At 44.8% G+C, this 16,138-nt stretch overlaps 1 protein-coding gene across 2 annotated transcripts; it reads right to left on the bottom strand.

Annotated features, from left to right (window-relative positions):
- Positions 1–287: 287 nt before the first annotated feature.
- Positions 288–13,320, bottom strand: LOC109891835 (smoothelin-like protein 2). Of its 2 annotated transcripts, none has more exons than XM_031826809.1 (10): positions 12,191–13,320; positions 6,233–6,377; positions 5,909–6,103; positions 4,985–5,365; positions 4,779–4,844; positions 4,570–4,615; positions 4,297–4,491; positions 1,889–2,003; positions 1,407–1,558; positions 288–1,270 (listed from the first exon to the last, which is right to left on the bottom strand). In XM_031826809.1, exons 1-10 carry the CDS (start codon positions 12,686–12,688, stop codon positions 1,144–1,146), a joined length of 1,920 nt encoding a protein of 639 aa, XP_031682669.1. In that variant the 5' UTR covers positions 12,689–13,320; the 3' UTR covers positions 288–1,143. The 2 variants fall into 2 exon arrangements, with proteins under 2 accessions (XP_031682669.1, XP_020339900.2); XM_020484311.2 differs by having other exon boundaries at positions 4,985–5,368; positions 12,191–13,319.
- Positions 13,321–16,138: the final 2,818 nt, after the last annotated feature.

Consider the following 16,138-nt stretch of genomic DNA (forward strand, 5'->3'; position numbering starts at 1 on the left):
TGTTAGCAACGTTGCTATTCAAGTGTTGATTGACATGGTAATGGACCAATAGTATTCAAGAAAATACAAAAAACCTGACCCCTCTGATGCTATATGTTGCATCATGGGGTGTCAATAAAATCTTTGAAATTGTTGTGTTTTATATTTTTTGGGATAATTATTTATTTTGACCCCTTTTTCTCCCCAATTTCGTGGTATCCAATTGGTAGTTAGTCTTGTCCCATCGCTGCAACTCCCGTACGGACTCGGGAGAGGCGAAGGTCGAGAGCCGCGCGTCCCCCGAAACACAACCCAGTCAAGCCACACTGCTTCTTGACACAACGCTGGCTTAACCCAGAAGCTAGCCGCACCAATATGTCGGAGGAAACACCATACACCTGGTGACGGTGTCAGCATGCATTGCGTCTGACATGCCACAGGAGTCGCTAGTGCGAGATGGGACAAGAACATCCCTACCGGCCGACGCTGGGCCAATTGTGCACCGCCCCATAGGTCTCCCGGTTGCGGCTGGCTGCGACAGAGCCTGGACTCGAACCAGAATCTCTAGTGGCACAGCCACTGCGCCACTCGGGAGAAATGGGTTTTATATTTTTGTTGAGTGTATATTTGAACCTCTTCTTATATGCACATAGGAAAGATCAATGTTATTCATTTCTACACAACACAATAGTCGTAGTCACCAACTCAGATCTGGCCACTCTGTTACCAATGTTATATCATTGATCCTGACACCTTTCTTTAAATTTACACCTTTCATTTGCATTGTCTACTAAAGTAGGTCTTTCAGGTGTTTTGCTAGCTTCATGCTTAATAAACACTGTTTTATAGATCTTGTTCTATTTCTTTTATGATATGCATCCGTATTATACCAATAGAAAATAACCAGCAAATATCTTTGTAAAACTATCAATATTTTCCCCAATTGACTACCTCTATTTTCTAAATGAGGAAAAATAAATCCCCCAAACCATATGCACAGCACATTATTACAGGACCAGAAGAATTCAAATAGAATTCTACAGGCACAATCGTCATATACAGTTATCAAGATTTGAACAAAGTAGGGAGTAGTGCTTGGGTTTGCTGACGACATGAGTCTGTGTAACTGGTGATGATAGGGGTGCTCATCTCTACATGGAAGTGTCATTCAAACTTCTTGAGGTGGTTGTAGAGGGACTGGACGTAGGTGAAAATACACATAGGGTCTGGTCTGCTACCCATCACCATCATATCCTCCACCTCTATGAGACGCACACAGTCGGCTTGCTCCCTGAGAGAGAGAGAGCAGGAGAGAAAAAAAAATATGAACCAATAATTTAAAATAAGGTTTCCAATAGATCTATATTATGATACCGTAATCCACAGAGCAGTACCAGGATCACACGCGCACACACACACACACTTACTCTGCTGTGGTGAAGGCCACTTCAAAGTTGTGTTTGCGATTGGCAGGGTTCAGTGTGTTGTAGTCAAACACCAGGGGGAAAAAGGAGTGGACCAGGGCAGCGAATGCCATCCCATCACACCAGCTGGACGAGAAGTTGTGGATGTCTATGTTCTGGTGGAGGAGAGAATGGTAGGAGCCAAATGCAGTGTTACTTCCATGGAAAAACAGTTTAAAAACGTGGGTATTCCTATACATTGACTAACTAAGGGCCAAATTTGATGGCAAATCCTCTATTAACATAAATGCATGATTAACACACATGATCCAGTTACGAATAAAAGTGGATGGTATCAGAATATGGAGCCTCCTATGGTGTCTAAAGTCCTGGCAAGGACTGGGATGGACTAATCGCTGGAAACCAGAACCAAATCTCACGTTTGCTAACTAACATTTCTATCACATTGTGAACAGTCCGTCACGAGGGACTAAGGCCGGACTCACCGGGTAGCCAATGGTTTTGGAGCGGCACCATTCCAGGAGCATTGCCTTGATGTTGTTAGCGCTGTTGAAACTCTGAGAGTGCTGCAGTTTGGGCTTTGGTCCTGCAGCCTTGGACCTGCAGAGTGGAACATAGAGGTGTTCAGTTGTTTGTGGCTGTGTAGCTCAGTTGGTGAGAACATTGTACCAGCAACATCAAGGTCATGGGTTCATGTATGCACCTGTTGTTCTGTAAGTCGCTTAGATTGCGTTGTTTGCTAAGGGGCATATAAACAGGACCCAACAGTCTGACATATCACACAATAACTATGTTACTATCCAACTATTGACAGATTTTCATGCAAATATTCTAAAATCCGCATATAGAATTTTCCTGCGAATATTCTAAAATCTGCATGAAGAAAATATGCACATTTTCCCATCTGTGGTGTGTTTCCAAAAAACAGATTTGTTGTGGATGACGTAGTGCACACAAAATGTACTTTTTCCCTTTAGTTTTCATTTACCAAATAAAAATAAAAATTTCAATGCGTTTCCATCACATTTTCTTACTCTACAGATAGTTATGTAAAAAAAAAAACTTTTGCGTTAAATAGCGAATGTGCTCACTCTAGTCTTGGCGCGTGCGCTCTAGCCAACAGCTCACAGATTCAGTGCGGGTAGGCTAGTCTACATGATGAGATTATTATGGATAAGAGCAAGAATATCAAGCTCATCACTGTGCACTTTCACCACCCTGTGAGGTTCATAACTAAATTGAATCTGTAGCCTAATAAACTGCATAATTTCCCAAGTCATAGTGGGAGGACCACACACCATATCATAGTGGGAGGACCACACACCATATCATAGTGGCAGGACCACACACCATATCATAGTGGGAGGACCACACACCATATCATAGTGGCAGGACCACACACCATATCATAGTGGGAGGACCACACACCATATCATAGTGGGAGGACCACACACCATATCATAGTGGGAGGACCACACACCATATCATAGTGGGAGGACCACACACCATATCATAGTGGGAGGACCACACACCATATCATAGTAGGAGGACCACACACCATATCATAGTGGGAGGACCACACACCATATCATAGTGGGAGGACCACACACCATATCATAGTGGGAGGACCACACACCATATCATAGTGGGAGGACCACACACCATATCATAGTGGGAGGACCACACACCAAGTCATAGTGAGAGGACCACACACCAAGTCATAGTGGGAGGACCACACACCATATCATAGTGGGAGGACCACACACCATATCATAGTGGGAGGACCACACACCAAGTCATAGTGAGAGGACCACACACCAAGTCATAGTGGGAGGACCACACACCATATCATAGTGGGAGGACCACACACCAAGTCATAGTGGGAGGACCACACACCAAGTCAGAGTGGGAGGACCACACACCAAATCATAGTGAGAGGACCACACACCAAGTCATAGTGGGAGGACCACACACCATATCATAGTAGGAGGACCACACACCAAGTCATAGTGGGAGGACCACACACCATATCATAGTGGGAGGACCACACACCAAGTCATAGTGGGAGGACCACACACCATATCATAGTGGGAGGACCACACACCAAGTCATAGTGGGAGGACCACACACCATATCATAGTGGGAGGACCACACACCAAGTCATAGTGGGAGGACCACACACCATATCATAGTGGGAGGACCACACACCATATCATAGTGGGAGGACCACACACCATATCATAGTGGGAGGACCACACACCATATCATAGTGGGAGGACCACACACCATATCATAGTGGGAGGACCACACACCAAGTCATAGTGAGAGGACCACACACCAAGTCATAGTGGGAGGACCACACACCATATCATAGTGGGAGGACCACACACCATATCATAGTGGGAGGACCACACATCATATCATAGTGGGAGGACCACACACCATATCATAGTGGGAGGACCACACACCATATCATAGTGGGAGGACCACACACCATATCATCGCGTGATACAAATTTACTTTGATATGATGGTTACTGTATCAATATTTGCTCATAAAGGAGTTCCCACCTCCGTTTCTCACATAATTAATTTTGCCGACACAAAATGATCCCACCATGTCGAACAAACAAATTCTGTTGGCATTTATAAAATTGTACCGAAACTTCCTGTTTCACAGCTGTCGTGATTTCTTTTTTGTATATGGTATGACTTTACCCACATAAAAACTGTGGATGCAAACATGGTTAATGACAGTGATAATATACATGTAATAAAGGGTTGAGGAACATATAACTTGGCTTTAACAATTATCCAATAGGAAGTAATAGTTAGCTAAGGTGGGCAAGAGAGACAATGGGTGAAGTCAGGGTGACTGACTGTGCCTACCGTACCTGCCACACTCATAGGCCAAACTTTCAAACAGAGACCGTTTGCCCTGCATCCCGAGGTTGCGAGGCAGCGTTTGTGACCTCTGCAGCTTCCGCTCCCCACCACCCCCAAACTTGTCCAGACCACCAAGCCTGTCCAGAATGCCAAACTTGTTCGGACCGCCAAAACTTTCCAGACCGCCAAACTTGTCCAGGCTCCTATAGATTATGTAACAATTTACATAATTGCGCTTTTATAGTATGTAATAGTATGTTTCTAGTATGTTAAAGACTGACCTGTCTGTGCCAGGGGGAGGCACTTTTCTGGGTGGTAGGAGTTTCTCTGAGAGTGAGAAACAGACAGACGGAGGGGGGTGGGGGAGAGAGAGGACAATGCTAACCTGACAACGAAGAAAAGACTAGGAGAGGCAAAGGCAAAAGGCACAACACACAATGAAGACCAGAAGACTACTATGCTGTGCCTAGAGACCAGTTCCTACTTTTACCTGTGGTTGCTGTGAAGCTCATGCTACGGGTAAGACTCGGGCTCGCTGCCTTAACTGCATGTACTACTGTAAAAGAAGGAATGGAAAGAAACTGACATAGAACTGGAGGTCAGACAAAGAAATGGGAAAGAACAATGTCAGAGACGGGAAAGATGAAAGATACTGTAGCAGTGAGAGAGGAGTCCTTGTGTCCCTGTGGTACTCACCACGTTCACTACGTTTGAAAGGAAATTCTCCTGATGCTTTGGGTTTGGTCTCCTCAAATACTGATTGTCTAGGTGTTTTGGGTGCAGGGGCAGGAGATGGAGGGACTGCAGGAGACTGAGATTGGGCAGCAGAAGACTGACTTGGGGCTGCAGAAGACCTGGTTGGGGCTGCAGGAGACTGAGTTGGGGCGTCAGGGGCCCAAGATGAGGTGGCAGGGGACTGAGTTGGGGCTGGTGCAGTTGGTACCTCGGGGCTAGTGCTGCTCATGGCACTGACAGAGGCATAGGGCGGGGCCAGAGATACAGGGGTGGGGTGCTCTTGCTGAGGTGCATGACTGCTGACTGGTGACCTCACTTCCTGATGTTGTCCAGGCAAAGTCTCTGCTTTGGTGAGAATAGACAGAAGAGGAGAAAATGTTAGCTGGTAGGGTTTAGCTAGAATGCAAAATTTGGTTTGGACTAGAGGGTGACATCAGGTCAGATGGACCGTGTCAACCAGACCTGGGTTCAAACAGTATTTATTTTCTTTCAAATGATTTATCTGTGCTATTTGAAATTGGACAGGTGTCAACGAGAGGGGCTGACAGACACATACAATATATAAAATGTTACACAATCTCGGGCATACTGCAAGCAAAATGATTATGTATCTGATCCTTGTAATAGGCCTGGAGGGGTAAATGTACGTATTTGCACAGGGTCTCTCTCTTTAATGCTGGTGCCGAAACAACCAAGACAAGTCCACAAAGTCAGCCATGGATATGTTCCTTAATTTAACTTTAGATTCTTCAGAGCAAGAGATAGAGATAGTTCATTCAAAATTGAATACAAAATTACCCAGAAGGGCTGCATACAAGTTAAGGAAACAAAAATGTAATTTGGGTGAAAGAATAGAGAGCTGAGTCCGGTCCATGTTCTACTCACCGGGACTAAACAGAACATCAAGTGCTGTTTTGGGAGTGGTGACGTCTGCTATTGGATAGGTAGGAGACTTTGGTGTTGAAGCAGGACACTTTTGGGCCAAAGCAGGAGATTGTGCTGGTGGTTTGGGGCTAGTGGGGGAGTCCGTTTTGGTCATGGCAGTGCAGGGAAGATGAGGATTGCCGAATGACGAGCCCTCTGATATGTTAGGAGTGTACATACAGTAAGAGGAAAGGTGAGAGTCAAAGAAGGAAGAACATTGTGTAAAATTGTCCACAGCCTTCTTACAAGGTAAGGAAACAAGTATGTTACATGTATTTTACTCACCAGATTTATACAAATAATCCGATTTTGCTTTGGGTGAGGTGACATCTACTAATGAATGACCAGCAGACTTCCGTTCTTTGTCATGTCCATTCTCCAACACAGCAGCAACATTTTTCTCTTCCATTTGGTCAACAACCTTATGTCCCTAAATAAGAGAAACAGAACACACTAAGGTGCCCATTATTACACTAGAGGTTGAATCAGAAACAATAATCAAATCAAGCTTTATTTACACAGCACATTTCCAACATGGTATGCAACACAATGGGCTTCACAGAGGGATAAAAACAACGAAGAAAATATATATATGTTTATTACACAACAAACATAAGGGGATAAAAAAAATGAAAGAATAAAAACTGATTGACTATAAAGCACCCTAACGAAAAGCTAAGCTAAAAATGAGTTTTTTAGGATTTATTTTAAACATGTCCACAGATTAGGCCCCTCAGGTTCTCTGGCAGGCTGTTCCAGAGGCTGGGGCTATAGTAACTAAAGGTTGCCTCTCCATGCCTCGTGGTCCTAGGCTTTGAGATAGTTAAAAGGCCAGTACCAGAAGACCTGATGGACCTACTGGGTACATAACTTAAAAGCATGTCTGACATGCATTGGGGTGCACAATCGTGGATTGATTTAAAAACCAAAAGAAGAATCTTAAAATGAATTAGAAAACTCACAGGCAGCCAGTGCAGAGACCTTAAAACCGATGTAATGTGTAATCTGGTTTTGGTCAGAACCCATGCTGCAGTATTCTATATGTATTGCATTTGACCAATGGATTTCTCAGGTAGACCAGACAGGAGAGCATTGCCGTAGTCAAGACAGCTTGTAATAGAAGCATGGATGAGTCTCTCTGTATCAGCCTGAGAGAGAAACGGACGCATCTTGGCAATATTCCTCAGGTGGTGAAAAGCTATTTTTGGCAACATTCTTAATGTGGGATTCGAAATTGAGTCCAGAATCTAAAATAACACCTACGTTTCTTTACCTGGTGTTTTATTTTTAATTGCCAGTGAATTAAAATCGAACACTGTGGAACACCACATGTGATATGTATTTTCTTTGAGTTATGTTCACCAAGGTTGACAAACTCTTGAAAGGTTAAATAGGTCCTAAACCAATTTAGAACTGGACCAGAGAGGTCAATCCACCACTCCAGTCTGTCCAGAAGGACAGCATGGTCAATAGTGTCAAATCCAGCACTTAAATCCAAGAGTACAAGGACAGAGAGCTGTTATAAATGATGCGGACACGGCTCATGGCCCTGTACCATTTCACAGACACCGGCCCACAAAAAAATGGGCCAGAATTGCCGGGGCCGGTTTATGGTCCCAGTCCACCCCTGAGTTACATCCATCCAGAAAGAAGAATCTGATGGTCCCAGGAATCCTCCATCTAAAACCATTCCAATCTTTATCAGAGTTTTCCTTGATATGTGTTTAGGATCAGTGCAGGCGTCTGTCTTATCACTTGTTCACTCTTAGAAGAGGAGATCCCGATAAAGGTTCTCAGCTCAGCTGACTGCCTCGGTGTCTGTATCTAAGTACAGGTCTGTGCTTGCCTTAGTGACTCTGGTTCTCTCTGGCTCGCTCTGTCTAGCTGTATCTGAAGTTTGAGATCTCCTGCACTCTACTCATCCTCTATCTCTCTCTACCCTCATCCGTGAGGAAAGTGGATGATCTCGATCACAACCACTGGATGGATATGTGACAAAATGCTCTCTTTCAAACTTGTTTGAATTTCATAACAGCAGAGCAACAACAACCATAATGTCTTTATGACATGGTCGTTATTACGGCTGCAGTACCAAACCCATATGCAGGGACCATTGGTGTTAGCCATAGATCCACCATAGTAAGACTGTGTGTGTGTGTTCAAGTGCAGCACTACCCTCGTGCCAGACGGCCTTTGGCCGGTCTCTGAGCTTCGTGCAGCCAGCCCAAACACCCCATCCCGGAGGGAACCAGCAACTTATCAAAGGCCAAACCAACTGGAATCTGCTACAGGCTCAAAATGTCACCAGGAGCATAGCCTTAGAATCTAGCATAGCCTTAAACGGACAGATTAGCAAATTGAAAACGGGGTCCAACTTGTGGAAACAAACGAAAGAGCAGCTTTAGGTCTTTTAAGTGTCCCAAAGATAAAAATAAAAAAACAGCCATTTTGACTCCCCTTGACAATAACAAAATTGGACATTTGGTCTGGAAATGGTATTATTCTTACTGGTCTTTGGGTCTCCATAAGTCCCCATTGTGACTCTGGTCTTTAGTGGCACTGGGGCTCAAAGCGTGGGTCTAACTGACAGGTGTGGAGAGACCAGGCTTAAATCCTGAAGCTATTTTGGATTTGTAATCAACCACCCACTCCTCTTAGATCCTAGCGTAGCCCCAAACGGGGCCTTTTGAGATCAGGAGTTAGTATTGGGAAAGCCAAACAGTTCTAATGCTATCATTCAGTGCCAGAGCTCCGTAATTCAGAGCCTGCTGGACTGGCAGTCTCTCCTGCTATCCCCCCATGGCTGCGTCTGCCAGCGATAGAGCCACGATGAGAGCCCAGTCAAGTCATCAACTCATAGCAGGGGGACAGCAGAGGCTAGGGATTAGCAGTAGCAATGATCTGTGTGTGCAACTCACATACAGTATATCACAAAAGTGAGTACACCCCTCACATTTTTGTAAATATTTGAGTATATCTTTTCATGTGACAACACTGAAGAAATGACACTTTGCTACAATGTAAAGTAGTGAGTGTACAGCTTGTCTAACAGTGTAAATTTGCTGTCCCCTCAAAATAACTCAACACACAGCCATTAATGTCTAAACCGCTGGCAACAAAAGTGAGTACACCCCTAAGTGAAAATGTCCAAATTGGGCACAATTAGCCATTTTCCCTCCCGGTGTCATGTGACTCGTTAGTGTTTACAAGGTGTGTTAAATTTGGTGTCATCGCTCTCACACGCCCTCATACTGACTGGTCACTGGAAGTTCAACATGGCACCTCATGGCAAAGAACTCTGAGGATCTGAAAAAAAATCTTTGTTGCTCTACATAAAGATGGCCTGGGCTATAAGAAAATTGCCAAGACCCTGAAACTGAGCTGCAGCACGGTGGCCAAGACCATACAGCGGTTTCATTGGACAGGTTCTACTCAGAACAGGCCTCGCCATGGTCGACCAAAGAAGTTGAGTGCACGTGCTCAGCGTCATATCCAGAGGTTGTCTTTGGGAAATAGACGTATGAGTGCTGCCAGCATTGCTGCAGAGGTTGAAGGGGTGGGGGTCAGCCTGTCAGTGCTCAGACCATATGCCGTACACTGCATTAAATTGGTCTGCATGGCTGTCATCCCAGAAGGAAGCCTCTTCTAAAGATGATGCACAAGAAAGCCCGCAAACAGTTTGCTGAAGACAAGCAGACTAAGGACATGGATTACTGGAACCATGTCCTGTGGTCTGATGAGACCAAGACAAACTTATTTGGTTCAGATGGTGTCAAGCGTGTGTGGCGGCAACCAGGTGAGGAGTACAAAGACAAGTGTGTCTTGCCTACAGTCAAGCATGGTGGTGGGAGTGTCATGGTCTGGGGCTGCATGAGCGCTGCTGGCACTGGGGAGCTACAGTTCATTGAGGGAACCATGAATGCCAACATGTACTGTGACATACTGAAGCAGAGCATGATCCCCTCCCTTCGGAGACTGGGCCACAGGGCAGTATTCCAACATGATAACGACCCCAAACACACCTCCAAGAAGACCACTGCCTTGCTAAAGAAGCGGAGGATAAAGGTGATGGACTGGCCAAGCATGTTTCCAGACCTAAACCCTATTGAGCATCTGTGGGGCATCCTCAAATGGAAGGAGGAGTGCAAGGTCTCTAACATCCACCAGCTCCGTGATGTCATCATGGAGGAGTGGAAGAGGACTCCAGTGGCAACCTGTGAAGCTCTGGTGAACTCCATGCCCAAGAGGGTTAAGGCAGTGCTGGAAAATGATGGTGGCCACACAAAATATTGACACTTTGGGCCCAATTTGGACATTTTCACTTAGGGGTGTACTCACTTTTGTTGCCAGCGGTTTAGACATTAATAGCTGTGTGTTGAGTTATTTTGAGGGGACAGCAAATTTACACAGTTATACAAGCTGTACACTCACTACTTTACATTGTAGCAAAGTGTCATTTCTTCAGTGTTGTCACATGAAACGATATACTCAAATATTTTCAAAAATGTATGGGGTGTACTCACTTTTGTGATATACTGTACCTACTGTATAACTGTCGCTCTCGATCTGTCTCTCCGTCTGCTTCTTAACCTCTTTATCCCATACCCTCTCTCCGAATCTCTTTAACTCTCTCCCTCTCTCAGAAACACGCGACACACAAACATAGTCAAACACAGTCATACACCCACATTCTAACATGTTATTTAGAGTCACAAGGAAATACAGGATTAGAGTTTCAAGATGCGCATACACACAAGTAGGAGCGCATTTCTATCAGACTGGCTCATTGAGTAGTCAGGTATGATAAGGGAACAGCCAGGTGATAACAGTGCTGTGGAATGTTGGCAGGGTGTGTGTTTTCAGAGGGGAACAGCTGGCAATCTGGCTCTGGGGGATATTGACAGGGAGTCGGAATTCTACTTTCCGCCTTGTCAGGACGCTCAATTCAGGACTGGGATTGGTTGGATGAAACACTCCCTCGTGCTGAAGTGAAGAGATATGGAGACCCAAAATAGCTCCTTTAGGGCCTCCACATGGTACTTGCTGTGTGTTAGTGTGTGTACCCCTTGTAAGCCTAACTCTTTATTTGATTGTAGATCCAAATAACAAATTCAAGTGTGTCTGCTCAGTGAGTGATAACGATAGGGGTGGGAGTCAAATATGATAACAATACATGTCAGATTATTCCCTACCATTTTCCTATCATAACCCTACCAACCATTAATCCTATAATCCCTCGGACTACAAGCATAGATTGGTTAACTCTTTTTGTAAACTACAGGCACGGATTGGCCTATAGGTGGCGTGCTATAAGCATTCTCACTTAAACCGTCAAATCCGCCGCCCCGTTGTATTAAGAGAGGTGTAGCTGTGTCTGTACTGTAGGTGTCCTTCCTCATGCTAAACAAATGGTGATTCCCTGCATTATACAACACAATTTTCAGTCACCTTTAATGGCCCATTGTGCTAGACCTATTTTTAAAAATATTTTTGGCAAGTGTGCAAAAAAAAAAAACTGTCGTACTTGTTTGAAGGACAAGTGGCTAAAGAAATGCACGCCAAGCCCTGTAGCTGATTCCACCATTGGCAACAACTGGCTACTAGAACTGAACTGATGGACATGGGGCAATGACATATGGTATGTAAACCTTTTGTGAATGTCCTTAGAAGCTGTGTGAATATATTGTGATTAGTACATCTGTATAATCACATATTGTTGCCCTGTTATGTGGTCTGAACGTAGTGAAAAGTGGATATTTTATTCTGCAAAATGAGAAACCGGAAGTCCTGCCACTTGCACGGTCAGTGTATTACAGCTGTGAACGTGTATTGAAGTATTTTGGAACGCTAATGTGGATTGTACCAATTAAGATTTATATCAGCATGGTAATGCTTTCACAGATTGCACATACAGGAAGATAGTTCCTACATGATAGAGTGCTTGCTTTGTTATCCAACTGATCTTGTGTCCTTTCGGTATCCTGTAAACCGAATATATTGCTGCTCACAGCTATATTTCATTAGTACCGCACTAAGACGAGAGCTTTAGAGTGAATGACCAGGGGTAAGACTTTCCCCGGCTGAGAGACAACAGATTTACAACTTAGCACTGTCTCAATCTCTCTTTCACACACACACGCACGAGCGAGAGGCTTTCAGTTCTCCCAGATGACATTCCCTTGCATTCTACCAAATTATACTAAAATGGGACAATATCTTCTCCAGCAACAAGGTAATACTCACATTAGACATGCTGGTATCCCCCATTGGCTCCCTGCTGGAGAGAGAGGCTGATGTAGAACTAGAGGCATCAGAAACAAGACCAGAAGAACCAGACTCCGACAGTCCAGAGGGGACCGTGGTGGAGGGGCTCCCCTGGCTTATGTTGACCGTCCCCTGGGACGAAGTCATGGGGATCCATCCCCTACTGGCCCTCTCCTCGAGGGCGCTTCTGTCCACCACTCTTCCCGTCAGACCCTCCATCAGGCAGGCCAGCACCTCCAGCTGGCTTCGGAGCTGCAGGTTCTCCTGCGTCAGCCGCTGAAGAGCCTCGACCAGGGGTCCCTGTGCCCGGCACACCTCGTCCACCCGCCGCTCCACACCCCGCTTGAAGGCGCTCACATCCACATGCACCTCGCGCACCGCCGCTGCCAGTGTGGCTTCGAAGTGGCCCAGTGCCTCGCACACAGTCTTGTCACACACTTTGTCCCCGGGAGCCAACACAGGTATAGAAGTGTCCATGTCCCCACTAGCAACAGTAACCCCCAGATTACAGGAAATTAAGCGGTGGATAGGTTCAATGGACGGTGGCGCCAGCTCTTCCTGTTCTTTCCTCCTCTTCTCCTTCTCTCCCACGGTTTCTCCTGCCTGGACTGCTGAAAGGAGGTGATGAAGGGAGGGATAGATAGGTCTCCCTCTTTCTCTACTGTTTAGTCCACAGAGAGGTCTTAAAAGGGGGAGTTTTAGGTGTTCTATAACCGTTTCCCAGCACAGTTAGAATGGTTTAAAAGGAATGTGCATTAAGATGGCTGCTTAGGAATCTAAGCCATTTAAGACCAATTAAACTCCATAGAGGACAAGAGCTGTTAATTATAGGCTCCGTGGCTCTGTTCAAAAAGAGATGCAAAATGATACCCTGCAAAATCTAGTTATCATTTGAGGAGGTAGACGTATCAACAAACCTTTCGGAGGGTACTGCTAAGTGAGAGGTCCAGTAGTGGAGCAGTCCAGTCCACACATGTGTATGTTTATATGAGTGTGTGTGTTTATGTGTTTGTGTGGAGTGCATCCACACACCTCTAATGTAATGTCATGAGACTTGCTCTACTGTGTGTGAGTGTGTTCTGTATGCTGTGCAGCTCTTCTTTAAACCAACAGCCTCGTGAGCAGGTTCATTTTTGTCTCAGGGGAATAAGGGGGAGGAGGGAGTAAGAGGGGAGGGTACAGACTTCATGCAGCACCCTGCCCTTCTTCGCACTCTGCTTGAAAAAGTGTATGTGTTTGTGTGTGTGTGTGTGTCTGTAGGAAGGAGAGGGAAGTTTACATTGCCTTAATGTGCCCAATGTAAAATAAGGGAATGGCAAGCCTGAACAAGTGATTTCACATGACTGTGCCCTCAGAAAGCATTTACATACCATTGACTTTTTCCTCATAATAGTGTTTAACATGAATTTTGAATGACTACCTCATCTCTGTACCCCACACATATAATTATATGTAAGATCCCTCAGCCGAGCAGTGAATTTCAAACATAGATTCAACCACAAAGACCAGGGAGGTTTTCCAATGCTTTGCAAAGAAGGGCACCTATTGGTATATGGGTAAAAAAAATCAGACACTGAATATCCCATTGAGCATGGTGAAGTTGTTATTTTTATGGTGTATCAATAGACCCAGTCACTACAAAGATACAGGTGTCCTTCCTAAATCAGTTGCCGGAGAGGAAGGAAACTGCTCAGGGATTTCACCATGAGGCCAATGGTGACTTTAAATGTTACATAGTTTTATGGCTGTGTTAGGAGAGAACTGACATTGGATCAATAACATTGTATCTACTCCACAATTATAACCTAAATGACAGTGTTAAAAGAAGGAAGCGTGTACAGAATAAGCCAAAACACACGTCCTGCTGGCAATAAGGCACTAAAGTCAAACTGCAAACAATTTGGCTAAGAAATTAACTTTTTGTCTTGAATACAAAATGTTATGTTTGGAGCAAATCCAATACAATACATTACTGAGTAACACAATCCATATTTTCAAGCATGGTGGTGGCTGCATGATGTTATGGGTATGCTTATCATCGGCAAGGACTAGGGAGTTTTTGGGGACTCAAAAAAACGTAATACAGCGAAGTAGAGGCAGAATCCTAGAGGAAAACCTGGTTCAGTCTGCTTTCCAACAGAGACTGGGGAGACAAAGACACCTTTCAGGAGGACAATAACCTAAAACACAAGGCCAAATATATACTGAAGTTGCTTACAAAAACGACAATAAACTTTCCAGAGTTTTTCATTAAATCTGCTTGAAAATCTATGGCAAGACTTGAAAATGGCTGTCTAGCAATGATCAACATTCAACTTGACAGAGCTTGAAGAATTAAAAAAAGTATAATGTGCAAATATTGTACAATCCAGCTGCCAAAGTTATTCTAAAATGTATTGACTCAGGGTTGTAAATACTTATGTAAATGAGATATTTCTGTATTTCATTTTCAATAAATGTGCAGAAATTTTAACAACAAAAAATGACTGTCATTATGGGGTATTGCGTGTAGATGGGTGAGAGAAAAATATCAATTTCATCCAGGCAGGGATATGAATACTTTCTGAAGGCACGGAATAGCTAGCCTCCCATGATTCCTACTCTTATCTGATGGGGCACATAGACATAAGTCAGAAGGAGAGTGCAATCTCACCACTGGGAATGAACAGGCCCCAGATATCACTGATCTCTGTAGGTTCAGCTTCACTGTGAAAGCAGAATGGGATGTTATGGAGACAAATGTTTTTTTTTTTGTAGCTATATCTAATGTTTCATATAGCCCTGATGTCTACCCACCAGGCCATGCCAAGTTCGCATATGATACAAACAAACGTGTATAGACATATCCCGCCAGTGCTTTAGGAGAATCACGCAGTCAGGTAGATACACACTGGAGACACCAAAACACAGCTTCCTTTGATGTGCTGACAAACCGCTATAAAACATGTCTATCAATGATGGATTGATGTTGGTGTCTGTTCTGTCTCAGCTATTACATAATGGTTGCCATGAGAACTCAAGGTTAAGCTCCTTCTCTGATATTATGAGTGAGATACACTACATGACCAAAGGTATGTGGACACCTGCTCATCGAACATCTCATTGCAAAATCATGGGCATTAATAGATGGTCTCCCCTTTGCTGCTATAATTACCTTCACTCTTCTGGGAAGGCTTTCCACTAGATGTTGGAACACTGCTGTGGGGACTTGCTTCAGCCACAAGAGCATTAGTGATGTTGGGCGATGAATAGGAAAAATGCCAAGGGGATGAATACTTTTACAAGGCATTGTAATTGTCTATGTAGGCGGAGACTCTCAGGGGTGCGAGAGCTGCCTCTACTTCGGGCAGCTAATGCTAGCATGAAGGACACTTGGGGGGGGGCGGAGGTAGAGTGGGCTCCCTCAGTGTTGTGAGCGAAATTAGTTGCTACACGAAGGGAAGGATTCTAGGAGCACAGATGCCTCTTCCCCATTGTGATTGGGGGAAGGGGAGTTTGTGCTCCACCTGAGAAGTGTCAGGCCACGACATGGATTGAACTGTTGGCTACCCCTCTTCACAGGGGAATCAGCTGGGCAGGACCTCAATGCGGCTGCAGCAGAGGACCGCTTCCCCCACTGTCTGCCTCTGTCCTCAGTCTTGGACTGTGGGCTTACAGCCTGCTGCTCGTGGTCGCTCAGTTAGCAATAACGCTAGTGAACTGCCACTCTCCCTGATCCAAAGAGTGAGTGGAGACCGGGTTGCCACGATATCTGTGTCTGCCGGGCAGGTGGTGGCAAGGCTATCCTAGACGCGGTAGTTGACTTGGTTTTTGAGTCTCTTGGACTGGAAAACCTAGTATGTGGAGCCGGTAAAGTCGGTAAGTACAAAAACAGAGTGCAATGTAAATCGTGCAAGCTAGTGGTGAGCTAGTTGAGGTAGGCAGCGT

Source organism: Oncorhynchus kisutch, linkage group LG6 (assembly GCF_002021735.2).
Source record: "Oncorhynchus kisutch isolate 150728-3 linkage group LG6, Okis_V2, whole genome shotgun sequence".
In the NCBI taxonomy this organism is placed as follows: domain Eukaryota; kingdom Metazoa; phylum Chordata; class Actinopteri; order Salmoniformes; family Salmonidae; genus Oncorhynchus; species Oncorhynchus kisutch.